This window comes from Centruroides vittatus, unplaced genomic scaffold (assembly GCF_030686945.1).
Source record: "Centruroides vittatus isolate TY-2023 unplaced genomic scaffold, ASM3068694v2 contig_1450, whole genome shotgun sequence".
In the NCBI taxonomy this organism is placed as follows: domain Eukaryota; kingdom Metazoa; phylum Arthropoda; class Arachnida; order Scorpiones; family Buthidae; genus Centruroides; species Centruroides vittatus.
The window spans coordinates 37,692-64,952 of NW_027120902.1; the positions used below are offsets into that span (position 1 = coordinate 37,692).

General features: G+C 31.6%; 1 protein-coding gene across 2 annotated transcripts in view; it reads left to right on the forward strand.

Moving 5' to 3' along the window:
- LOC136968340 (ATP-binding cassette sub-family C member 4-like) overlaps window positions 1–27,261 on the forward strand; it is a 60,784-nt gene continuing 33,523 nt past the window's right edge. Inside the window, exons 1-11 of one of the 2 annotated variants that reach the window (XM_067262342.1) lie at window positions 1–245; window positions 19,589–19,699; window positions 19,789–19,894; window positions 19,971–20,189; window positions 20,296–20,385; window positions 20,502–20,665; window positions 20,736–20,861; window positions 20,923–21,172; window positions 21,324–21,437; window positions 22,656–22,742; window positions 22,931–23,122. In XM_067262342.1, the coding sequence (XP_067118443.1) occupies window positions 175–245; window positions 19,589–19,699; window positions 19,789–19,894; window positions 19,971–20,189; window positions 20,296–20,385; window positions 20,502–20,665; window positions 20,736–20,861; window positions 20,923–21,172; window positions 21,324–21,437; window positions 22,656–22,742; window positions 22,931–23,122 (1,530 nt within the window). In that variant the 5' untranslated portion in view covers window positions 1–174. The remainder of the gene's footprint in view (window positions 246–19,588; window positions 19,700–19,788; window positions 19,895–19,970; window positions 20,190–20,295; window positions 20,386–20,501; window positions 20,666–20,735; window positions 20,862–20,922; window positions 21,173–21,323; window positions 21,438–22,655; window positions 22,743–22,930; window positions 23,123–27,261) is intronic. The other variant, XM_067262341.1, reaches the window with a different exon arrangement.

Consider the following 27,261-nt stretch of genomic DNA (forward strand, 5'->3'; position numbering starts at 1 on the left):
ATCAAAAACAGCATTATCTAACATATCAAACACAGCCTACTAGATAATTGTATCCGATAAATCCCGCGAGATTTCGGAAGTATGACGTTGCTGTAAACGAGATAATAACTAAGAATAATGGGAGACAGAAGTTAAGTAGTAGCATTCGGTTCTGATAAGCTGTGTTCGTTCGTCATGGAAGTAGAAACATTACCAAAGATTAATCCCTATGAATCAGCTAGTGTATTTTCGCGTATGTTTTATTGGTGAGTTAATATTTAAATTTTAATATTACATATTAAATATCTTTAAGTTTATTCGAATGTTTTTATAAAATAACATTCTTTAAGTATATAAAAATTATAATTAAGTAACGTTTAATAAATATCAGTTCAATTATTACTTTGCAATAGGCATTTCATTAAAAGAAGATTGATAAAATATTCACTCCCCTTATTGTTTCAATTTAATTATCTTTTTCACATAGATAGAATGGTTTTTATCTATCTGAGAATTGCAATATATTTTCATTTTTATTATTAAATATTTATTAATTGATTAATTATATTTCGCTAGTTAATTTACTAGAGAAAATTAAATATGTTATTAAAACAAAATAACTTTGCGTAATTTTGTTTAAATTATTATTATAAAATAGAATATTTATAAGACATTTTAATGTATATATTATACAGACATATTTCAAAAATATATACAATATTGAAAAGATATTATTACACACAAATAACTATAAACTACAAAGTTTAAGCTCTGTAATATACAAGTTCTGCAATTCATTTGTTGGTATATTTATATACTTTTTATTTTATATCACATAATTAATATTATATAGTATAATACGAGTGCTATATAATATTTGTATAATTTAATTTAAAAAGTTAAAAAGATGTTATGAAAAACAACAATTACGTAGCATATATAGTAAGTATAGTAAGTAATTCATAAAAATTACTTTTCGTCTTTACACGTGAATCTTCAAATGAACAGAGGTTCGTGAGTTCGAACCTGATCTGAGTTAGCCGCGCGGAGTTTTCCATGTTTTCTTCACGTGTCTAACATCAAATTAGAGGCTTACCTCCCATAGAAAGCCAACCTTTCTTGGTACGTTCCCATCTAATGTTTTACTCCATTAATCTAATCTACTGCAATTAACTTTTCGTTTAAATGATGTAATTTTATTAACCCCGTTAAATTTGAATTATAAGTTTCATTACTATGATAGTATCTCGATTAACAATTTGTAATTCATTTTAAGAAAACAGTCGTTAAATTTACTAACTGTTAATTAGATATAAGATACAAATATTAATGCTATAATTTGTTTTCGAAATGCATATAGTTAGGCCTTTATTAATCATGAACTAATCCTTAAATGTTAATTTAATTGATTTAATTATATAGACACTATTGTATATACAATTAAACCTTAAAAATTAAAGTAATATTTCAAGTAAACAATTTATTGTTATGATGAGCATCAAACACAAGACCGTGTTATTTATTAAACACTTGGCACTTTTCCACTTCTATTAGTTGAGACGAAGTCATTCAGCACTGAGGCTCATTGTGCCAGGATCTACAAAAAGTTGAAGGGCATTTCAAAAAGTATATTGATAGTTTTGGGATGGAAGTTTGCGAAAGTATCTGAAATTATGTTTAAAAAGACAATCAAATTCCAATTGAATTGAAGTAACCTTCATTGATTGCTAGATAGTTGCTTACCAGTGGTAGAGTAGATAAAACAACAGAACATTGGTAGTCGCACGCCTCGCCAAAACGCTGGCTACACAGAGTTTTCTGGGTTTTCCTCGTGTGTGTAACACCTAAATAGGCGACCAGTTTTCAGTAGGAAGTCCTCGCGGAGGCATTCCCCTCGGCACGTTTGTTTATATACGGCAACGGATACTCACGTATCCGTTGCCGTATATAAACAAACATAAATAAATGTTCTTCATGGCCGAGGCAACTAAAGTGTCAACTTTGCCACTTTGGAAGTTTCAGGTTCGAGTTCGAATCAAATATCAGAAATTTCCATGGATGAGCTAACTCGAATATGCCTCTAGCTCATTTCATCCCTGACATTTGACTGCCTTAGTGGTCTTGTCAAGAATATTTTCTTAGAGTCAACAAAGCGAAAAGAATTTTTTTTACAAAAAGCTAATTCTTTAGTTCATTATTCACAATAATTAACTATTACTAAACCCACTATTGTTATTTGATTTAATTCATAGTATAAGGCAACGCAACGGATCGACAATCTGCGTAAAATGGGTCAGTTTTTCATAAAAAGTCCTCCGGGAGGTACTGTACGTGAGGACTTTTTATGGAAAACTGACCCTCTTTTTAGGTGTTAGACACTTGAAGAAAACCCGTAGAACTTCAAGACGCCAACCCATTGATGAGACGCGAACCCGTGCCGACTACCATTGTTTAGTGGTTTTATTCACTCGGCTGTAAAAACACGCCATCTTTAAAAAAATTGAAGACAACGAAAAACGGGATATTTTATTGAATACAAGAATTAATTAAGGGTGTTGAACACGCTTCAAAAGTTTTTGTTCCCTTTGAAAGAATTGCGTATGAACATCATATTACAATGAATGATAAATATTAATTTAAAAGGAACAAAGTTTCTTACGCTTTACCAAATATTTAGTACACACTTTGGAAATTCCTAGAATCCATTGTTCGTTTTAATAATTAGTATTTCAAAGATACAGATGCTATACGATAAATGTGAAGAAACAAACATGGCGATATGGGGTAGAAATAATTGTTAGCGATGTTGAATAATCAGTGATGACATTTCTTTAAAATATTTGCCAATAGTTTTATTTACATTTTCTTTTCGAATTCGATTCTTATCATTTATGACTCAAATGGGTGACGAGATAACAAAACTTGAGTAATTAATATTTATTATTCGAACTTTCAGTTTAATGAATAGTCACTTGAAGGCTTATTTGTAATTTAAAAACTTTCTAAAATATAATAATTAAAAAACAGTAATAATGCAATATTTAAAACCGTGTCAGATTTCTGTTGTAACATAAAATTATCGACAAAAAAAATAATATGGGACATTGTGGTAAATTTCAAAATTCTTCAACAAATGTCACCTTTAAAAACGTATGTGACTGGAAAAAAGTTCAAATTATCAATCTTAAATTAAAGTACAATACTATACAGGCTCATGAATTTTAGGGGGGGTGCGAAAGTGTAGGAGCCCAGTTCCGATCGGAAAAAGGGACATCCTCCCCCGATGCTACATTAGGACTCAGCGTCTAATGCAGCACCACTGCACCAACAGGCGTAACATACCTGTTAGAAGAGAGTGGCCGAAGCCAAACGAAAACTCCCGGTTCGAGCCGGGGACAGAAAGCCTCCAGCACTTGCTGGATTGGCAATTAGGAGGTGTGTGGGAGTTACCCCAGACACCAAAAACGCTACTATGGCCAGGAGCGGAGCTCAGACTGACCATAGCAGGACAGAGAGTCAAGACTGGGAGGGTTCTCAACCAGCCAGGACGAAGGTGTAGTTCCACCAGTGATCACCTCCCAACCTCACGGCAAGACCAAAAACCGCCAAATAGCGGACGGATACAACAAGTATTAGATCTCTACTATGTCATGCTCTGTTTTGCAATAGAAAATTAGCAGTTTATCTTTACTTTCAAGCTGTATTATATGCTGATTTTTATGCTGTGTTGTGTTGTATTATTTAATAATAAGACAACGAAACACCTAGGCGATCTGCCAAGGGGGTCCTATATTGAAAGTCCTTTCGAAATGTTCTCGAAAGAACTTTCAATATAGAAAACTAGTTCCCATTTAGGTATTAAACACATAAAATAAATCCAGAAAGCTCCACGTGTCCAGCCTTTGGTGAGGCGCTAACCCACGACATTCAGTGATTTTATCTACTCGGCCATTAGTACGCATTTAATTGGCATTTACAAATATAAATTATTATTATTATTTTTAAGCTTTAATTATTATATAATTACATATTATTATTTTTATATATTTAAATAGTATTATGCTATTGAAAATTGTTAACAAAGTTAGCAACGAAAATATTTCTTAATAAGCATATTTTTATTCATAAGTCAAAGATTGTCTGTTTAGAAGTTTGAGTATCTCAAAACTCTTCATTTACAAGAATTTAATTATACTTTTAACAGGATTAATTGCTGTATTATCTTGTCTTTACTTGTCGCTGTAGTTGGGCTAAGTTACACAGACTATTGCTTACTGTATTATATCTGACATTATATTATATGGTTCAAAAGAAAAAACAGTTGTATTATTCAGTATAAAAACTAAAAATAAAAGTTTTATAAATAAAATTGCTTTCTCTTATATTTATAATTATTTATTTTATTACAAATAATTTCATTTTTCGTATAAATTGAATAATGTATTGCATAAAGAATCTCGAGGTTTTTTTATTTGTTACTATTGAATATACAGTAGATTCTCGTTAATTCGAATTTCCTGTTAATTCGAATTCAATTGTGCAACCTCCTGTTTATTCAAATCAAGAACGTGTGTTACTAGATTTAACATTTTCCCACTTTTGAAATTTAAAGACGGAATTCAAAATCAAAATATTAATTTTAAAAAATGGAATTTGATAATCTATTTATATAAATGAGAATGTTTGTTCGTTTGTTTGTTTGTTCACTATGCACGCCTAGGCCGTTCGACCAATTGCTAGGAAACTCCGAAGTTACGTTCATTCACTTCTAACTTAGATTATGTCGTACATCTCACACCAAAATATTGATGGATTTCTACATATCAATTAATTTCGGTTGATATTCGATTTTCTAGCTTTACATGTAGCGCGATCTGTTGGCAAAAAATTTAAGAAACTAATAAGGTAAATATAATTCTTACAGAAAGGGATATAATTTTAAATAAATAAATATATATATATATGTTATTTTTACTTAATTACTGCAACTATGATATAGTACAAAATATACGCGCTATTACGCCATTACTGCAACAGATAGCATATAGCACATACCTGCGTGTAGTGCTTTTCCCCTGTACATCATACTTTTCCTGTTAGCAATAGAGTCGTGCCGGTTATGTATCTAACTCCGTTCAGGGCAAAATTTTTGAATTGAAATAACGCTACTTTCGGTCTGCATCGGAAGTTCGGATAAAGTTAATTGGGGCCTCCTGCTCCTAATCTTTCCGTATCTGGTCTCGGCATTCATCTAACTCCGTTCTCGAAATTACGGACAGACAGAAGACAGACGACAGTGAATTTATAGATCTACAAGTTTTTCAAAATACAGTCCAATACCCTCCATTAACCGAATGGATAAAACCACCGAACACTGGTAGTCGGTGGTGGGTTCGCGCGTGGCCAACAGACTGGCCACGTGCTGTTTTCGTGGGTTTTGTTTACGTTAGTAACAACTAAATAGGAGACAGCTTTACATAAGTCTTTCCGAGATGCATTCTTCTTCAGAGATCGCTTACGTGTTGCGTTGCCGTGATCAAATAAACCAAATCAATTCTAATAATTTTTCTATAAACGCGATATTCACGTAGACATACTTTAACACGAAACTGGACACCCTGCCCCTCCCCTAATTTCATCTCTTAGTAACTTATAAACCCATTATGAACGAAGTTTGTTCCAAACTTCGTTCATAATACTGCTTGAGATGTTTTAACATTCAACCGAAATTAATGTACGTGCAACGATTTTAAGGCATAAAGCTCGAAGTCTTTTTCTGTACCGATGTTTATTTTCTCTATTTATTATCACGGTGAGATTGCTTCATCCGAAATTTCCTGTAGTTGTAGTCTGCGTAATGTGCACTTTATTTACATGTTGAGTCTTACTGTCAAATCTGATTCCACTATTCTTATGCCACAATTTTCAAAACTTTCCTTTACTTAGATGTTTTTGCTGAGCTTTACTTTTTCAACCTGTATTTTTATGGGATTATATAAAAGCAATTATTCTTGCATTTTTACGGGATTTTTTTTATTTATTTAAACAAGTCTTATATCAAGTCTTTCGGACGTTAAGGTTAACAACTTCCATCACATGTGGGGCCATCACAACCCATCCAACATGGATCACTTTTCAAATGTTAATAGTAGACTAGTATTAATGAGTAGTTGTTGACCATCCTCGTTTCCGGGAGGAGGTCAACGATTACTTTTGGTCGAATTAACTTCAACCGCCTTCTGGAACAGCTCCTTTCTATAGGATCCAGCGGTATGATGGCATTCGAATATGAAAATTGCATATTACCGGGCAGCACAAAATATGTTTTAATTGGTTTCTTAGGGTGCCGACTTTAAATATTTGCTCTATTTTTCGCGAAATTTGATTCGTCGATAAATTACCATTTGATATTCGGCTGTGAATGAAACAGTTTGTTGAAGCTAACATTAGAAAAAAATACGAGATCTTAAAAATTTAATATATCCTATTTTCAATTGCTGTCTACTTGACCAATGAAATTGTGCCATTTTGTATCATCCCACCCATTTTGTATCGCGATAAACGTGGCAATGGTAGCCTGAAATAACCAAACTCTATGGTTTTTGTTTTAATATTTGTTATATTATAGTATTTGGTTTTATAACTACAAAGGTTATCTTACACAAGGGTTTATCACACTGAGTGACCCATCTAAGACATTTTAAATTAGTAATTTATTCTTCCTCTACTGCACACAATTTAAAGAAATTTTTAAATGTTTTATATTGTTCACTTGGTGTGTTAAACCCTTACTTTTATAGTTATATAAATTAAATATTATATTATAATATAATAGAAGGGTTAGAAGTACGAAATAATCTTAATATTTGTTTTTATTTTTTTACTCGCTTACTTGCTAGTTAAATAGCCTATATTTTGACCTATCTGTCTTTTACATTAATTTTTTTCTTCATTCTATTTTATTCAAGTGTTTCGTTATAATTTATTCTTGTCTTTATTAGCCCATTGATAGAATAATCTAAATTTTGTTCGTGTAATATGTTCCTTAAATTCCATAAAACTATTCCCTAAAAGAGTTACCAACGTTTAACAAACTACTGAACGATGTAATTAGCCATTCTGATTTGCCAATCATTTCCGAAGTAACGTTACGTAAAGTTTTGAAGAAAATCGGCAATGTTCAGGATCGTTGCAAGTGGAGTACGAAGAATAAGTTTATCCAAAATCGAATTACGAAATGCCATTGAGTCACTTTAGAACTATACATAAGAGTTTACGATTTAATTACGATATTTCCTCGTACAAAAATATAGGCACCGCGTAATGCGATAATGCTTTATTATGAGAATTTTGTTTATATTTCTGAAAATTATGATTATATGAAGGATCATGAAATAAATGCCGTAAAAATGAAACCTATTTTTGATTCAATGATTTTTGTAAGATGAGTATTTTTTCGAGTTATTTCAGTGGACCACCCTACATATATATATATACATATGTTACAGTAAAAACCCGTTTTGTCTAGTTAAAACTAGAATTTACTGCTGTACATATTTTGATTTTAGATAAAACTAATTTTAACTTTTAACATCAGTTAAAACTAATTTTAGCTACATAAATATTGTCCTTGAGGGCGACGAATCAGAATACGGATCGGTACCCTGGCTTTTTAAGCAAAACTTCGAGGGTACCGATTCATCGTTACTTTGGTAAATATCGATTTTTCTAAAATTTATTAGCAACAGATATAATGTCGTTCGATATGAAGTGAATAAAGTATAATAATTCATTATATTAGTTGATAGCAGTATAAAATTTTGATATCAAACAAATGTTTGATATAATGTGCGATAATTTCACAACGAATAAACATACATGCATAAGTGTTATATCGAATTGTACAAAACAATATTCTACGTCTTTCTGGCTCAGTGCTAGCAAACAACTATGTAACTAGACAATGTTAATTTTCACAAAATGTTACAAATTATCAAGTTTATGTGTCAGTTCTGATATATATTATTTTTCTTTTCTTATAAATTTTTCCAGTAAAATGCATTGAAAAATATCGTATTTAAAACTAAAGATATTAATAAATGTAAGTGATTTTTTTCATATAGATATAATAAAAATTTGATTTTTGGTGAACTTTTAAAATAATATCGCCTGACTGACCTATATTGCCTTAGGAGGGATCGCAAAATAAACGTAAACAAGATGTCGGGGGAAAAGGGTTAAAGCGATACGAAATTCATCATACACTATAGGAACGTGTTAGCTGAATGACCTTGGTCGAAACAGTTTTTACTAAGCCATTTTGTCTAGTTAAATAACTACAAATGTTTTAATCCCAATCATCACGTTATTTATTTCCCCCAAACATATTTATGTAGCTAAAATTAGTTTTAACTATGTTAAAAGTTAAAACTAGTTTTATCTAAAATCAAAACATGTACAGCAGTAAATTCTAGTTTTAACTAGACAAAACGGGTTTTTACTGTAACATATGTATATATATATATGTAGGGTGGTCCACTGAAATAACTCGAAAAAATACTCATCTTACAAAAATCATTGAATCAAAAATAGGTTTCATTTTTACGGCATTTATTTCATGATCCTTCATATCATAATTTTCAGAAATATAAACAAAATTCTCATAATAAAGCATTATCGCATTACGCAGTGCCTATATTTTTGTACGAGGAAATATCGTAATTAAATCGTACTCTTATGTATAGTTCTAAAGTGACTCAATGGCGTTTCGAAATTCGATTTTGGATAAACTTATTCTTAGTCGTACTCCACGTATATATATATATGCGATGCAATCTATGAAAAGGCACCTCAAGTCCTCAAGTCGGGAATGCGATCAAAATTGTCGATTTTTAGATTTAAACGCCAGATGTTTCTAGTAACGTTTGGCAACATTTTAAGTTATTGTGCATCAAGAAAATATTTTCGATTATTAATTGTCAACTGTAAAAAATTATAATTTCTCTATTAAATAACGTACTTCTCTGTACGCGCATCTGACGGTCGGTCAATTCGTGGGGCACCCACTAGACCCGCTTCTTCTTTTTCCAACAATGTATAGTGTAGTGAACCAAATTTGCATACCACCACTGCCAAATGCCCCAATTCTGTAAAACCGAAAATTCTTCCTTCATAATGAACCCTCTCTTATAGCATTTTATATAAGAAATGTATCCATTCATTGGGACTATTACCATCATTTCCTCGTGTTTCTTTTACCTGAAATTGTATCCAAAACAAAAGTAACAATTGGACAAACTAAAAAAAAAAAAAATTTAGGTTTCTGTCAATATGTAAACGCTAAGATAGTGTAACAATGATCTTTACACGAAAATGACTTTTTCGATTAAAATTTGCTAGTTCAATTTTGCAAGTTAACATTTTACTATCAATTCACTTGTGCAGTTATAGGAATAAATTAGTATCTAGAAAATACACTATCATTTCAACATTTGTTTTCAACATTTGATAGTGAATTGTTCTATTCCATGCGTAAAAGTTTTAATAATTATAATCGAAATTTTGGAATATAATAAACATTCATGAATTTTTGAGAATTTAGTAACTCTGTTATCAAATAGGAAAATATTATTTTAAAAATATTCTTATCATCTGATTATTATTATACAAATGTTAAAGACCTTTAGAAGAGATAAGTAAAATTGATATTCATAATATCTTGCAGCGAGATTTTGAAATTCCTAACTTAAAAATATCAAACATTCTATTTAACTTAATATTTATTTACTTTCAAAATTAAATATTTCTCTTTAATTCCTTCATTATTTCAATTATGACATCAGTCAATATTACTGAAGAGATTATATAACTTATAACTCGGCAAAGCCGATGTCGTGATTTAACTTAATCGGAATTTTGAAATTCGATCTAGTGGCTGACGAGTGAAATATTCGAAGTCAAATTGGCTATGTAAAGTGTATAAACTGTAAGCTGGTGTATAAACTGTTCTGTCAATTTACGTTGTTCACTATGAAGATTTTTTATTTTGCTCTTTACGACGTGCGTTTACAAGTATGGCTTGAGACCGTACACATGTGCGCACCCTAACTGTGTACCAAATTTCAACTTTCAACTCCTAACCGTTTGGGCTCTGCTCTGATTATTATTATCAATTCGTCTCGATTATATATATAGATTACTATAGTTGTTGAATTACTAAATATAAATGGTGTTTGCTTGCAAAATCCGCGCGGGCGAAGTCTCGCGGGTAACAGCTAATTATATTATATAACTAATGATAAATTACTGTATTATAAAAATTAAAATAGAATTTAGTTGAAAATTTGACTTTATTTCTTTGTATTTATTCGAAATTATTTTTTACAGATAAGTGAGTATTATAATAACTGTAATCAGAACCGGCTCCATATTTTGCGGAGCTTAATGCAAAATATAAATACGAGGCCTTTTTAAAAAAGATACCAAGAGCAGGGCATTAACCGAGCGTGACCTCTATAAAGTGCGGAATCTTGTGAGAACATATTGATTGCATACCCTTGAAGCTTTTGATGTAATCTATTATTGAATAGCAAATTTTATATTTTATCATAGGTAGTTTATCATACTTCCCGAGCCACACTTCCCCTACTTTTACTTTCTTTAATTACTACAGTATTAATGCTTGAATGCTTGACTTAAATAATAAAATTTTTCAATCAGCAAAACACTTTGAGATCTTAACAAAGCTTAAATTTTACTATTTTACAAATTAAACTAATAATCTGTAAAATTATTATGATATAATGAAGATCGAGGGAATAAAATTCTAAGAAAACGAATCCTAATCGCATGCATGCAATAAAATTATTTTAAAATGCTGCTATCCAAATTTACAAAAACTTTACTTTCCGTATTGTTGATATTTCATCATTCTGGAATCTACCATTTGCTACGTACGAGTATAGCTTTCTGCTGTAGTGAGAAATCATAGAATTCAATTCAGGCTATCGATTTCTAACCTGGGGTACACGTACCCCGGGAGACACTCGAAAAAATCTGTAATAGTTGTCAAATGTAATTTTAAATCAGCAATGTTTTTTTAAATTTAAAAGAATATTTAGGCGATTCGAAATTTTCTATAACTAAATTCCGTAGTACATTATTTTTTTTAAAACTTTTTTCGCCCTGTGGGCACTAAGACCTCATTTTAGCAAGCCCTGGGTTTGGCCAGGCTCACAATGGAACAGCCGGGTGGTGAGGGACGGGGCTCGACATATCTATACGGACCATCATCGAAAATTCCTGGGGTTTTTTACCTCTGGCCAATCGTCTAAGGTGCCGGCCTCTGAGGGATCCGGAATCGTCCTCCCAGAAGCCGTCATCCTAGCCGCTCGGCCAACATTAAATATGACTACGGACCAACTCTTGAAAATTGTTCAACGCTCATTTTCAATTTATAAAGGTTTAGGGATACGAGAAATTTTCACTTTTATGAAGGAAATAAAAGGACCGGACCTGGACTGGAAAAGGTGGAAACCGCTGCTTAGAAGCTCGTAATGAATAGTTTGATTCAGTATATTGTTCCTCAATCTTCAACCAAGCTAGTCTCCTCCATTACTGCTCAGACTCGCCAATTATAAATGAAATATTTAAACTAGTCATATAGTTTATTCATTGCGTTAAAAATTAAATCTAATCATAATTCTCATTATTAATTCTTAAACCAGTGATTAACGCAAATCTCAATAATTCATAGTATAAAAGAATTTTTAAAATATTGTTTTATATTTTGAAACGTTAATTTTGTTTCTCGTTTGCTAGTTTAAATTTTACATTTGTCTACTTTTCGTAAACAGTATTTTGATGATTTAGTATAAATGATTAGGTGAAATTATAAATGATTTATTATAAATAAAATCTATTGAAATGCTTGACTGTGCATTATTTTTAACAAAAATTATGATACATCACACTTTTAAGAATAAAATATGATAATTAATGTTAAATTTAAAAGTACCGTACTGTACAGTCATTACATTACAATAAATGAAATACCGGCATCTATAATAAGTTTCCTGGAAAGAGAAATTAATATTTTATTCGTTTTAATTATACATTTAAAAATATATATATCAAAAGAAAATGGAAAAATCATTAAAAAATTCTTAAATTAAAACAATAAGAGCCATTAAGTTTTAGGCCTAAACTTAATGATTCTAAATTATTACGAAGGCTATTTTTTAAATAAGGTCCGTTTTTTAATAAGAAGAAAAATACTGTAAATATCATTAAAATATATTTTTTTCCATATACTACATACTTTTATCTACTTTTCTACATAATTTCCATTTTGTTTAAACATTTGTCATACCGCTCAACAATTTTTTGAATTCCGACTTCAAAGAAATCTGCCGCCTGTGAAGAAGCCCAATCCACGACTGCAGTTTTCACTTCTTCTTCGTCGTTGAACCGTTGACCACCAAGGAACTCCTTTAAGTATCGAAACAAGTGAAAATCACTGGGTGCAAGGTCTGGACTGTGTGGATAATCGTATCGAGTCAAAACGATAAAGCACTGTCCAATCTTTCTGTTTTGTGATCGTCAGAAAGCAGTCTTGGAACCGACCGAAAACACAATTTTCGATAATTCAGTTTCTCCGAAAACAATGGTATACAAAACTGATGTTGAAATCTGTGGAAATTCAATTGATAATCGTGAAATCGTGAATCGTCGGTCCTCTCGAATTTTGTTATCCACATCACGAACCAAATCTTCAGAAATCAGAAAAGGTCGGCCAGGGCGTGGCTCATCATGCACATTAACTCGCCCATCCTTGAACATTCTTACCCATTTTCGAACTTTACTGTCACTCATAGCATTATCATCGTAAACTTCACAAATCTGACGGTGAATTTCCGCTGCTGCCAAATTTCTTGCACTCAAGAATCGAATAAGAGATCGTATCTCACAGTCGGCGGGAGACTCAATTTTCTTAAACATTTTAAACTTTTACAGCTCAGCATACAGACAGACTATATGGCTACAAATGGCGTCAAAACATGCGTCAAGCTTGCTCGGTGCAGAAGCGCATGCATACTGCCGTGATTGCGCATTATTCTCACTCTCATTCACAAACGGACCTTATTAAAAAAATAGCCCTCGTATAATGCGATTGTTTCTATTCGCTGGCTTAACCAGGGAGGAGCTCAGAGCCCAGAGTTCTCCCTTAATGAAAAAGTTAATAAAACTGCTGAATATAGGAAAAATAATTTAATTGTAGACTCAGCTACTGACTTAGTAACTTATATGTTTGTTATAATTCCTTACCCAAGTAATGAATCAAAGTGTTTCATTCATTAAAGCGTGTAGTGATTCATACTAAATTTTAACTTGAGCCCACTCCCCCTTATGTCAGATCTGGTTACACTATAAGTTATGTTAACATTTTATACTTGTTATCTATAGCCTACATTTTTTAGATTAGTTTGGAACAGAGGTGAGCAACCTTTATAAGTGTACGTGTACAGTACGTGTCAAAATAGTCAAATCTATGATGCAAAATTTTCTCACGTGCCAATCGAAATTTTTGGGTGTATATTATTATTTGGTGTCTTTTAAGTATTGAAAGGACGTTTTCAAATAATCAAAAATCCGCATACAGAATATCCATTTTAATTAGTTACCGAAATTATATAGAAAAAAAATATTTCACATCAAGGAGACACAAGATGGCACTATCGGTTTCCTCATAGGTGACGTTACTATCGCTTAAGCCAGGGATGTCCAATCCGCGGTCCGCGGCCCGCACTGCGGCCCACTTAATATTTTTATGCGGCCCACGGCCTACTGCACCCTACACATTTTTTAGATACTTTTTCATTTATTTTGGTAAAGTATGTCGTAAAAATTATTCTCATTTCACTGGATATACTTTAATGTCATAATAAAGCAGTTTTCTAGAAGCAATTACATTATCTACAAAACTGTTTTGCATCATGTGGACCTTGCAAAATTTTCAGGATGACGCTAGATTTTACAACCACGTAATGTCCTTGAACGAGTGGGCATTTCATAATAGTCATTACTGGAGTGCAGAAAATCTTCGCTGGATTTGGTTGATCAATAACTTTATTTTCACCCTTTTCAGGTGAAAATAAAGACATTTTGTTTTACCTTTTGACTAAGACTTCCTCTCTTTGCTAATAAGAAACTACACCAGGATAATTAGATATTTACGAAAGTTATTTTTTTCCATCCTCCACCGACCCAGAATAAAAACACAAGAATGAAGAACAAAACCACTTTATTTATATAAGATAGTTAGTCTTGGCCTATTTTTCCATATAATTGCCTTGTCGATTCAGGCAGACATCATACCGTGACACCAGCTTCTGTATACTCATGTTTAAGAACGTCTCCGCTTGGCCATTCAGCCAACCTTTAACACTCTCAGTCAGCGGTATACAGCGTGGACCTTGAAATTTGAGGAAACTCCTCACTGAGCTCATAAATCGTGAACCGTCGCCTTTCTCGCACCAATTGATCCACTTTGTCCACCAAGTCATCGGTCATCACACACTTCTTCCCTTGACTGCCCTCATCCCCTCAACGTTGTCACATCCTTGTTTGAATTTCCACAATATTCACGCACAAATCCGTAGCTCATGAAGTTCTCACCATACACATTACACATCCTTCGATGAATTTCACCTCCATTTAGCCCTTCAGCCTGTAGAAATCGAATTCGAACCACGCGTACTTCACATACAGTTGGCGGGAGACTGGATTGGCGGCGCCATGTTTATGTGTTTACTGCACAGTAGCAAATGTCTAAAATAGCTTGGAACAAAGCTACATGGTGAGGAAATATACCATTTACTATGCGTGCACCTTGTCCTTGTCTCACATGCTTCCATTTTTTTATTTTTTTCATGCGTAGTGGATGTTGAAAAAAATAACCGTCGTAATGTTATAAACAAGGTCCAAATAGATATTATAAAAACAATAAATTAAAACATTAAGGATATAGAAGTAAAAAAAAAGATTAAATTGTCTTCACTTTTCGTCCTGTCCAATCGCCAGAAATGTTATCAAGGTATTTTCTTAAATCATGCCAACATCCATTCAATCCATCCGGACAAAGTTAATAGTGTGATGGTTTGAGGACATTTAGTGCTGCAAGAAAATTATCTTTAGCTTTTTTTTGGATCAAGAATAGAGTGACTCAGATTATTAATCGATGCTTGCCGATCATCTGTCATTTCTTCAACAACGTCCTCTTTACATTTTAGCAAAATAATGCAAACATTTATTCTCGTTGCAGTATATGCCAGTGGTTTCAGAATAACAATATTGAAGTTTTAGCTTAGCATGCTCACCAGACCTCAATCCGATGTAAAACCTGTGGGAAATTCTTGTGAGAAAAGTATACGCAGATAACTATTCTTTTACATCAGTTGAACACGCGATTGTGCAAGCTTAGGAAGAGATGGGTGTGAAGACCTCACGAAGTCTTGTGTTCAAAACATACCCAACAGAATATTTCAATTGATAAAACAAAAACTGACGCCTAACCAAATATTAATGTTTCACGACTTTTACAGATCCTTTTTCTAATGTTAAAAATGAGCTTAGAGTATCTACATTTATGTAACTGTAAAACACCAATTTATGATTAAAATAGGCAAACAATTTGATATTTTTTATGCTATTTACATAACTTGTTTACCATATTATCTGTGTTATTGACAATTACTTATCAGCAGTTTAATATGCCTGGTCTTCTTGTAATGCGCATTTTCCAAAGGTTTACTTTAGTGCAAATATTTATGTCGAGTACTGTATAATAAAATTATAAAAGTTATCACTATTTTTTTCAAGTATTTAGCTCAAAATTCTTTAAATTGCATAAAGAAAGCTAGTTACAGACTACAGTTGTGTTCTTCAAATATGATTAAAAATGGTTATATAAAAATGAAGTTTATGAATTTAATTTAATTCAAATTATAAGGTAATAAGTTAATTTTGATTAATAATCCTATATATTTTATATAGTAATTTAATTTTAATTTTAAACGGTTCATTTAAAAAGGTTGATTGTAATCTTATCTAATACGCCCGCATATCATTACGTTAGATAATACAAATCGGCTAAATAGCCGCGCAGTAAGATATTGCAATGGACAAAATTGAAACTGACCCGTAGTATTCTTATAATTTGTCAACAAAATTACAGATTTTCAAATATTTAAACAAAATGGAGAACTATTTGCATTAGAAAGATATATTTGATCTCAGTTATATAGTACAAAGCAAAGACAAAAATATATTCAATGTAAGAAAAATCCAGTAATGAGTTCCTTAACTTTCCCGGCAACGTTTAGTGGCGCCATCTATTATTATATTTTACTGAAAAGCCTTTTTATATTTTTAATTATTATAAAACGGCAAAAAGATTAATTTTTGAGAGTAGGGTTGGGTTTTATAAAAATTTGTAAACACTAATAACAAGTAAAATCGTCATTAAGTGTGACCCTACTGGAGGACACATGACTCCCTTTCTCTCACCATCCACTCGACCTTTTATCGTCAAAATTTAATAGCATCGATCCCTTAATAAACGAACCTCTCTGCAGCCCACCAGTAGCCAAGAGGTTCCGTTCCCTAAACACTAGGAGTTCGGTCGTGGGTTCGCGCTTCGTCAGGACAGGCTGGTCACGTGGAGTTTTCCAGGTTTTCTCCATGTCTGTAATGCCTGAATAGGGGCTAATTTAAAAGACTTCCCGGAAGGCATTCCCTAGGCAGATCGCCCAAGTGTTGCTTTGCCGTAAATTAACAAAGAAACCTCCCTGCAAAAATTTAGAAATGTCCAGTAAAAAGCACAGGAGATTTTAACCTTCAAAGAAGGTGAACAAAATTGTGCCCCACACACAAATAAACATTCATACGTACAGTAAAAACCCCGAATATTTTTGCATTCCTCGACGTTTCAAGATATGTAAAAATTGTAATGCAAAAACGTAAATATACAAAATATACCAGCAATTTAAATTATACAAAAGTATAGAGGCATAAACTACTTTTCCGTTCAAATGCAGATTTACTTAAGGTTGATTATAAAACTCAAAGTTCGATTATAATTTTTCATTTTTAAATCGCTACAGATAAATGTTATTTCAAAATATGTATTTGTTATCTTAAAACTTTATAACTGATAAAGCAATTACAAAACTATTTATCTAATCGTATCGTCTATCTTTATAGAGATCTCTCTTTAGAATAAAGAAATTAAAATAATCATTCACAGATAAATTTTATTTAATGAATAATACAAAAATTTTATAATCAGTAAATAACGAATTGCAAAATAATCAAATTTGCTTAATTTTTAAAATCTTGTGAAATATTTTAATTTTTTTAACTAATTTTTTCCAGGTTGAAAAAATATTTAAAAGTTCTTTATAATGAAATATTTATAAATAAACTGATTTTTGAAATTTAATTGTTTTATGTATAAAATGAACAATACTCAATAAACCAATTGCTCAATAAAAACAAACATTAAATTTCCAGGTTTCTTTCTGAATATAAGATTTTTATCTTGTTGGGCTGCAATTTGAAAAAATTGTAGACCTAAAAATTTCTACTGTCGTTCGTTTGTCTGTCTGTCTTTCCTTAATCTTGAGAATGGAGTTACATAGATAAAATCTGAGACAAGACATGGAAACCTTAGGTGCAGGAGGTTCCAATTAACTATATCTGAACTTCCAATGCAAACCGTTATTTAAATTTAAAAACTTTTCCCTGAAAGGTGCTAGACAGATGACTGGCCTGACTCTAACATTAAAGGAAAAGTACGCTGTACAGGGGCAAGATACTACAGTACTAATTTGTGGTGGAGAGCATATATTTTAGACTAAATAAATTAAAAATATGATTTAAAATTGCAGCCCATCATTGTGACGATGTCACAATAAATAATTGCTCGTTAAATATAGATTCTAAATTAGTTAAATATTTCTTTAAACAGTTTTCAATTACTGTAAAATGCACACATTAATATAATTTTTAAAATAGGAACTATAACTTAGTCTTTTTTATTAACTAAATTGAAATATTTGCGGAAGTTTCATTTATGATTTTTACCAATTATATATCAAATAGTAACTTCGCCGCGGGTCGGATTGCCGTGCGGTTAAGATCCGTGCCCATCACTCTGGGGGATTCGCGATAACGTCGAAAAACCCCAGGAATTTTTCGGGGAACTATAAAACTATTCAACGGAAACATTGTGTCTATATTATATTTACGATAGATAAATCTCATTCATTTATCTGTTTCAAATAACTACGATAATCATGGTACTATAATGGCAAAAACCACACCCAGTTATAATTCAATGTCACAATTCTTTTGAAATTTTATATGTATACAATTGTTACCGCTAAAGCTCGAAAGCAGTTAATGTGTACATTACCTAACTAATCTCCAGACGAACTAGGGTGATCCGTTAAAGTTTCGAAAATTGTTCCATTTTTCAAATTACCTAAGTAATGTGCAGATGATCTAGGTAATCTGCACATTACCTACTAGGCACTCGGTAAAGTGAACATAAGATCTTTTGCTGGAACAGCAACGTTTATGTACGCTTAAATTAACATAATGTTATTTATTTAATTTTCAATATCTAAAGAATCAAGTTAATACAAACAAATTAGTTGATAGAATCAATTATCAATCAATTAAAAAACTGTAATACAAAAAAAGCAAACGGTTTAAAATATTATTACAATTAAGGAAATGAATTTGCAAAACATATGATAAAATTGTGCTTACTTATTAGTGCAATCTAAAGATTGGTGACACTTTGAGTTACATAGCAATTGGTTTTTGCGACAAGCACACCTATTTGTGGTATATTTAGATTTGCAGTCACATTTTCTGAAACCCTGTCCAGCATCAAGATATTGTTTTATTGCTGTTTGACGTAAAGATATTTCTACAGCAGGGACATCTTTCGTTAAAAATCTCTCTTTACAAACACTGAATTTAGATTTTGCATACAATCGTTTTAAAATACCCGTTTTAGTACCAAGTTTATAAAAGCCATCCTCTGTTTTACTAAGAACCACTGCTAAAATTGAGCGTGTATCAGTTTTTGCTCTGTCTTCTTCAGGAAGTAGCAGGAAAAGGAAATGAGAGAAACAAACTTTTGAACTTTAACGATACGGAAGCCGTTAATGTGCAGATTACCTACGAAAAATGCGGAAAACTCTTGATTCCGCACGTTGACGGATCAATCTAGTTAATCTGGAGATTAGCCTAAATTGTTACCGCTAAAGCTCGAAAGCTTTCGAGCTTTAGCGGTAACAATATAGACTAGAATCGATGAATTATATAATTTCAGTTAAATTAACATAGTCCTTGACATACCTTTTAACTTCTTTATGTATAAAGTAAGACATATCTTGATAAACTAACATGAAACAATGGTTATAGAATAAGAATAAAGCATGGAACAAATTTTTTTAATCGTTAATTTTGTAACTTTAAATAAATAAATCAAATAATTAAATTTGATATTCTAAACTGATAATTTATTTTATTTCAGTTGGTTATATCCATTATTCATGAAAGGATACAAAACAGAGCTCGAAGTAAATGATTTGTATCAAAATCCGAAAACAGATTGCTCAGAAAAATTAGGTGACCGCTTGCAAAAGTAAATACGTATATTATTTACAATATCTTAAACGTTGTTCATATTTAGATTAAACATAGATTAAACATAATAATTTCTATTGATTTCAGGCAATGGGACAAAGAATTAAAAAAGAAACATCCAAGTTTGTTAAAAGCCGTTATAAGAACGTTTGGATGTCTTTACTTTCTTCATGCTTCACTTATTTTAGTCGAAGTAATTACAAAAAGTTTCTTTAAAATTTGTGTAAAAATTCATATTTTTATTTTATTTCTTTTTTTCCCCCTTGAAGGAATGCATAATTCGTGTCTGTCAACCCTATCTCTTAGGCGTCATTGTCGATTATTATGCTAATAAGAATAAAGAAAAGGAGTTTGATTCTTATTTATCAGCAGGGGGTATTTGTCTTTTAGCTGTTTGTTTTGTATTTACTCATCATGTCTACTTTTTCGGAGCTCAACGAATTGGAATGAGAATAAGAATAGCATGTTGCAGTATTATTTATAGAAAAGTGAGTTGAAAATCGCTATTCATTATGTTTTTGTAACTCCTAGACTTAAGCATAATGCATTAAAATATAAAAATAACATGTAATAATATAAATAATTTTGTTTTAGGCGTTAAAGTTAAGCCATACTTCTTTAGGGAAAACAACTGTCGGCCAGATGGTTAATCTGTTATCAAACGATGTCAACCGATTTGATTATGTATGCTTGAAATTGTAAAAATTAATATTTCATAAATTTATAATTTTTCTTCAGTAATAAATAATTTAAATATAGATAATTATGATACTTATATTTGTATTAATTACCTTTTCCAGTGTATTATTTATTTACCACATCTAATAGCAGGACCTCTTCAAACAGCAATTATGTTACTTGTTCTGTGGAGATATTTAGGATATGCTACATTTGCAGGACTTGCTATATTATTGCTGTACATTCCATTTCAAGGTGGAATGGGCAAATTATTTTCTAAACTCAGGTAAATCAGTTAAAACCATAAATGTAAAATAGACTGATTTGAACTAGGATTTATTCTTATAATTCTTTAGATCGAAAACAGCTAAACTGACAGATGAAAGAATACGATTAATGAATGAAATTGTAGCTGGCATGCGTGTAATCAAAATGTATACGTGGGAATTTGCATTTGCTAACTTAGTTGATAAAGCTAGAAGGTAAAAATATCTTATTTAAGTTTTTCTTTTCTGGATGAAATATAATTGTTTATATTTCTAGAAAAGAAATTAAGAAGATCAGGCAAACATCAATTCTACGAGGAATAAACATAGCACTATTTTTTGTTTCTTCAAAACTAATTTTATTTCTATCCTTTTTAACCTATATTTTGCTCGGAGGACAATTAACAGCTAGAACAGTTTTTGTTAGTATCAGTTTATTTAACAACTTAAGACTTTGTATGACACTATTTTTTCCATATGGAATTTCTCAAGGGGCTGAAGCATTAATTTCTCTTAAAAGGTTACAGGTTAGTTAAAAATTTGAAAACCAATGTCTGCTTAGCATTCAATAGTTCCTTTAAAGAGATTTTCATAGGATTTTAATACATTTTTTTGTAAATAAATATTTCTATTATCGAATAAATTTATTTTAATAGTTTTTTTTTTTTAAATTACCAGAGATTTTTACTGTTAGAAGAACAAGAAGAGAATGAAATGACTGTTTCTAGTTTAAGACCAAAACTAAATCAATGTGGAGTTTGGATGAGTAAACTTACTGCTTCCTGGAACAAGGTAAATAAGGTATTTAATTAATAAAGGAACTTCAAGATAATTAATGAATCTATTTTTATAATACTTTATAAATACTGTAACTATTTAATTCGCTATTTATATTCACGTTATTTTCCTTTTTAAATAATTAAGAAGAGTTACTAAGAGGAAATATTTATTTTTTAAAAATTCCTACGTGATTATGCAAGGAAAATATGCAGAAATAAAAGGTTTTCATCCTTTAATTCCTTTTTTTCTCTAAAATATAAAATTAAGAAACACTTCTCATTTATTTCTCTCTTCCTGTATATTAGTTGAAGTCTTTCATATAGGCTTATCATTACTGATATGCTATCACAATTTAGAAAACGTTTCACTATTTTCTTACAATATCTCTTCCTTTCAATCATTAATAAAGGGTTTTGTGACGGAATGGACGATAAGTGTTAAGACAAATTGATAACAAGTTCAGATATATTTTCTATCTTATCGTATCTGTTTGTAAATATAATAAATTACAACACATTGGTGTCTTGCAATTTCAGAATTTTTACTAAATGCAGATAACAAATTATTTAATGAAATTTTTCTAGATGCAATATCTATTAATATCAATCACGTCAAAGAATATAACTGATATCAAGCCTTATTTTCTGAATTTAAAGTCTCTGTAAATTTTTTTATACTGGAAGATTACTCTTCATGTCAATCTTACTAAATTTTAAACTGGACAGTGTTGGCAGCTCCATCACTGTCAGTAAACAAAAATGTATTCAAATTTTATCTAAATAAATTTCTAATGTAAATTTTTAATTTTATAATATTAATTAAGCATATATACTTTTGTGTTTATATTGTTAAGAACTGATAAAAATAAGCTCGGGAGATTGTACTGAAATTTTACGATAAAAATCACTAAAGTGCACAAGTATAACAAAACATAGGCACTATGCCACTGGGAAAAAAACGAAAATTGATGAAGTTCTTCCTACTTTCTACTTTTACTGGTGTGACTTTCGAATTTTTCACAAATACACTTTGAAGAAACTCATAACACCAGAATTATTTGCTTTGGATACCGCGAGAGATGCTAAAAGGTATCATTCCTTATAGCAGCCCTTATAGCGCCCTTATTAATAAGTGGTTAAAAAATAAAGTAATAATAATAAGATATTTATGAATAAAATAGAAATAAAATTTAATAATTTTAAATCTTTTTATAAATTATTTTATGTCAAGGATGGTGAAGCAACGTTACAAAGAATAACATTGAATGTGCAACCTGGAGAATTATTAGCTGTTATTGGACCGGTAGGATCTGGAAAGGTATTTTTAATATTAGTGTCAGTATATGTAACAATATAAGCTAAATTCTATATTATTTCAGATAATTATTGCTTCACACAAAAAGATTAATTAAATTTTAAATTATAATGCTAAATAGTAATAAACATTATTTGAATGAATAAATAAAATATATGTACAGTACAGTATTTAAATTCTTACTTCAATAGACTTCTTTGCTTATGTCTATGCTGGGCGAACTTCCTTCTTCTTCTGGTGAAATAAAAGTAAAAGGAAAAATTGCATATGCTTCTCAAGAAGCCTGGGTTTTTGGCGGAAGTGTCAAACAAAACATTTTATTTGGAGATGTATTTGATGAAGAAAAATACAATAATGTGTTACACGTATCGGCTTTAGAAAAGGTAAATTTCTAAAATTAAACTTAATTGATTATTAATATATTTTATAAATTTAAAAATTACAGATGGCAATTTTCACATCAGTTTAAAATCTTGCATTTCATACGTAGATAGCATTGTCGATAACGAGCAGGGATGTAACTAAAAGGGTTAAAGTGCTTCCGCTTGTCTACGGCCCCACTAGGCTGGGGACCGTACAGGATTTTCTTTTTGATTAACATACTAAAGTAAAATTTTATGGAAAATTTTAATTTACCGCTTTGGCAAGTAAGCTTAGAGTTTAGTCTTAAACTTGCATAAATTACAGACAATCCGATAGCGCTTTAGGTAGGCAGCATAGGCTCGCGCCTAAGTTGAGTTTTGGCGCCTTTGGCAGTGCATTATATAAAATACTAAATGGGACAGTTGACGCTAGTCGGTAGTCAACAGGTGCCCCAAAACAGGTGCTATTGATTGACATGGAGCCACTTACCGAACGTAGAATTAAAATATTTGTATTTTGTCATTGCGCTTTTTATTTGCATTTTACTACTTTTATTTAAAATACTTTTGATTAATTAATGTTTTCTTTGAGAATTTTGTAATTTTTCAGTTTCTGATTCAGGGAAAAAAAAACAATAAAAGAAATACTGCTTTAAAAGATTGCTTGAAAAACTTATTTTTGTATGCGTTAAACAATGACTGGAACTTATAACAGAATCTTCTCAGCCTGTCTCCTTAAAGAGACGTTGTTCTGCTTATTGAAGTTCCAGAAATAACTACGTGAAAACTTTTCGTTTTCCGTATCATGATACAATGAACGGACGATCATTAGAAGAGAGACAGTTTGAAAAATACTTTGAGATATTTGATTCCATTGTTATGATTATCATGGAGGCAAAGATATTGTGAAAATATCGTGTCAAAAATGTTGCAGTCCCCTGAGTAAGAAATTTCTAAAACAGAACAGCTCCTTAAAAACTACTAGACAATAAGAAGAAGCTTCGCAATGACAGTGATGAAGTTACTAAAGTCATTGCATATTGATCCTCTCCATATCGAAACGTCTTTTTCCATTGATACATTCTTCGAGCAAGTCGAAGAGTGTATCAATGAAAAAAGAAAAAAACATTTCGATGAACTGAACCAAGACGAAATAGAGAATCTTTTCAAATACTTCCAAATTCAAAATATTTAATTCAACACTAGATATTATGATTATCACCCAGTTGAAAGTCCGATTTACCGGCCTAAACGAAATTGTCAAAACTTTCGCAACTGTACTTCTTGAAAATTTAACTGAAATGAACGACGACGTAACTTACTATATTCTGCTGCATGCATCGAAACTTGCCAACATTTCAACTGTTAGTGCGTTTAAATATAAATTGAAAGACATAAAAGACGTCCATAGCATAGATAAGTTTTTGGTTATCGAAAATTATTTATTGGATAGCATGTTACCCGATATGTGCATAGACTGCTTACGTTCTTTTAAGAATTTCAGCCACAGTTGCCAGTTGTGAACACCTTTTCTCTCAGTCGAAAATTATTAAAACTTATCTGAAAATCTGTCAGAAAATAACTTTACAACCTGGCTCTGATTCTCATTGAGCAAGATTATGCGAAGAAATTATAAGCATGGGATATCTTAGAATTTTCCAAAAAGATAGTTCGAAGAATATGTATAGCAAAAGAAAGTGACAAGTGAGTGAACGTTCCAGTTACTCTGATCTCTAGTAAAATAATAATAATAACAATAATTAAAATAAAATAAAATTTGCAGATAATAATTTTTAAAATGATTGAAAAACTATAAGAATTTAAAGTAAAAAACAATAGGCATTCAGATTTCCACCTAGTCTACGACAAATTTTCGGGCAGTACCGACAGTAGCGGTGCGCGAAAATTTATTGTTTGTTTTATTCGTGTACGGCAAAGAGACACATGAACGATCCGCCAAAGGGGAATGCCTCCCGGGAAATCTCATGGGAAACTGGCTCCTAGTTTGGTGTAATTAACGTGTAGAAAACCAGGAAAACTCAACGTAACCACCTGTCGGCGAGGCGCATACCATGACCAAATACAGTAAGACCCCGCGTTAGCGGGGGATGCGTTCCTAGATGACAAAACGCTAAGCGAAACAGCGTTAAACGGTCATTTTAACATAGAGTAAATAGGGATAGGTGAACACGCGACCAAAAATAAACTGATTTTACTTTAATTTTAGGTTATTTTTATATTAATTTGCATAATAATATATGTTAAATAACACTAATATGACGATTTTAGTCTCTGTAATCCAAAATTATTCTTGGTAGACAAATCTCACAGCAATCTTATTGGCAAATTAAATTTATTTTGTAAAGACTACATGATGTAGTCTTTACAAAATAAATTTAATTTGCCAATAAGATTGCTGTGAGATTTGTCTACCAAGAATAATTTTGGATTACAGAGACTAAAATCGTCATATTAGCTAATATACAGCAAACCATTTATATATATGTTAAATAACATATTAACATATGCACACAGAAATGTAAAGTTCATTTTTTGTGATGAAGATATTGGCTCTTCTGAAATTCTTAAGATCACATCCAAAACGCCTCGTTTTGCTTTTGCACTTTTTTCAAAATCTGGATCATTCGCTACAATTTGATCAACGATTTCGGTTATCGTTACCAAACTTTACTAAGGAAATCTGTAGAGAAATTCTTTGGGTTTTTCGTTTTCAGAATCTCTATTTTCCAGTTCTACACGAATTCCTTGTTCTGCCAGTTCTTGAAGTCGTTGTTAATAAGGCTCTCGCCAGAAACCTGCGGTAACTCCTCAATATCCTGCTCGTACACATCTCCTAGTCATGCTGTATCGATTAGGTTGCAGCGATGGGCTCTTCTCGTTGAGAATTCTTTGATACCTTCATTCATAACTTCTTCCACACTCTCTTCACGCATTTACAAGTTAATTCTTGCCAAGCCAAGTCGATATTTCCTATGGCATCCACGATATTATATTTTTTTCCAAAATTGCACCAAACAAACATAGATTTAAAGAACGTACACCTTTATTAATGACTTGAAACCGTGTCGCGCTTGATTCTTGTTGACTATGAACACAATATAGTGCTTACGACGATCAGTTGGCTTTTCTTCTCCCTGTTCCCAAATCTTCTTCTCCTCTCCCAAATCTTCATTCATAGTTACGAAAATCCAACTCCGCATCAGTTAACCTCAGACACGAAAGGATATGCTAATGAGCACGACAGTTGAAGTGCCGTGAAGCAACAGTCTGATTTTAGTCGAAGTTTTAAAGTTAAAAAGTTTTTAAAACCAACGTTCTTAACATTAGTAGTAAAGTGCCATTGCCTGAAACATTGGTTGTAAAGTGTCATCGTCTTAATATTTAGTTGACTGAAAAGGGGCATATTAGGCCCGAAACGAGCTATATACGCACGTAATGCTTGTCTCAACTAAATAACAGGGAGAAGAAAAGCCAAGTGATCGTCGTAAGCACTATATTGTGTTCATAGTCAACAAAGTACACCTTTTTGCCACTTTTTTCTGATTGGTTCGTGTTCGTAAATAATCGTATAATGTACGAATCAATGAAATGCCGCGAAAATTAAAATCATCGTAAATTTTGAGCTATTTTTTTAGGCTTCGAGCAGACCGCGTTATATCGAATCAGCGTTAAGCGGGGTCTTACTGTACCAGTGTTCAGTGGTTTTATCCACTCGGTCACTGGTGGGCGCGATACCTGTTTTACCAAATGCTTGTCCGTAGTAATTTGGACTAGACAACTCGAATGGCTGGATTTCAGGTTTTTACCCAACGACCTATAAATAATAGACTGGAAAAATAGCGTGTTCCTTGAAGCCGCCACCATCCTTGGCGGCCATCGCTATGACAGATAAAAAATTGCGCTTTTCGAATGCTCGCTTATATAAACCGAACGACTTATTTATTTTCGATCTTGTTTTTTCGTTCCAAAATTGCATGAATACTTAAATTGTATATACGAGTATAATTTAAATAATAGCTGAAAACATTAAAAAAGTTGAAAACAAGACAGTAAGTATTAAAGTACTGTACAGGAGTTTATTTTAGGGACCAGTTTTCATATAGCTACTGTCATGTTCTTTCATGAACCTTTTGTTCGTT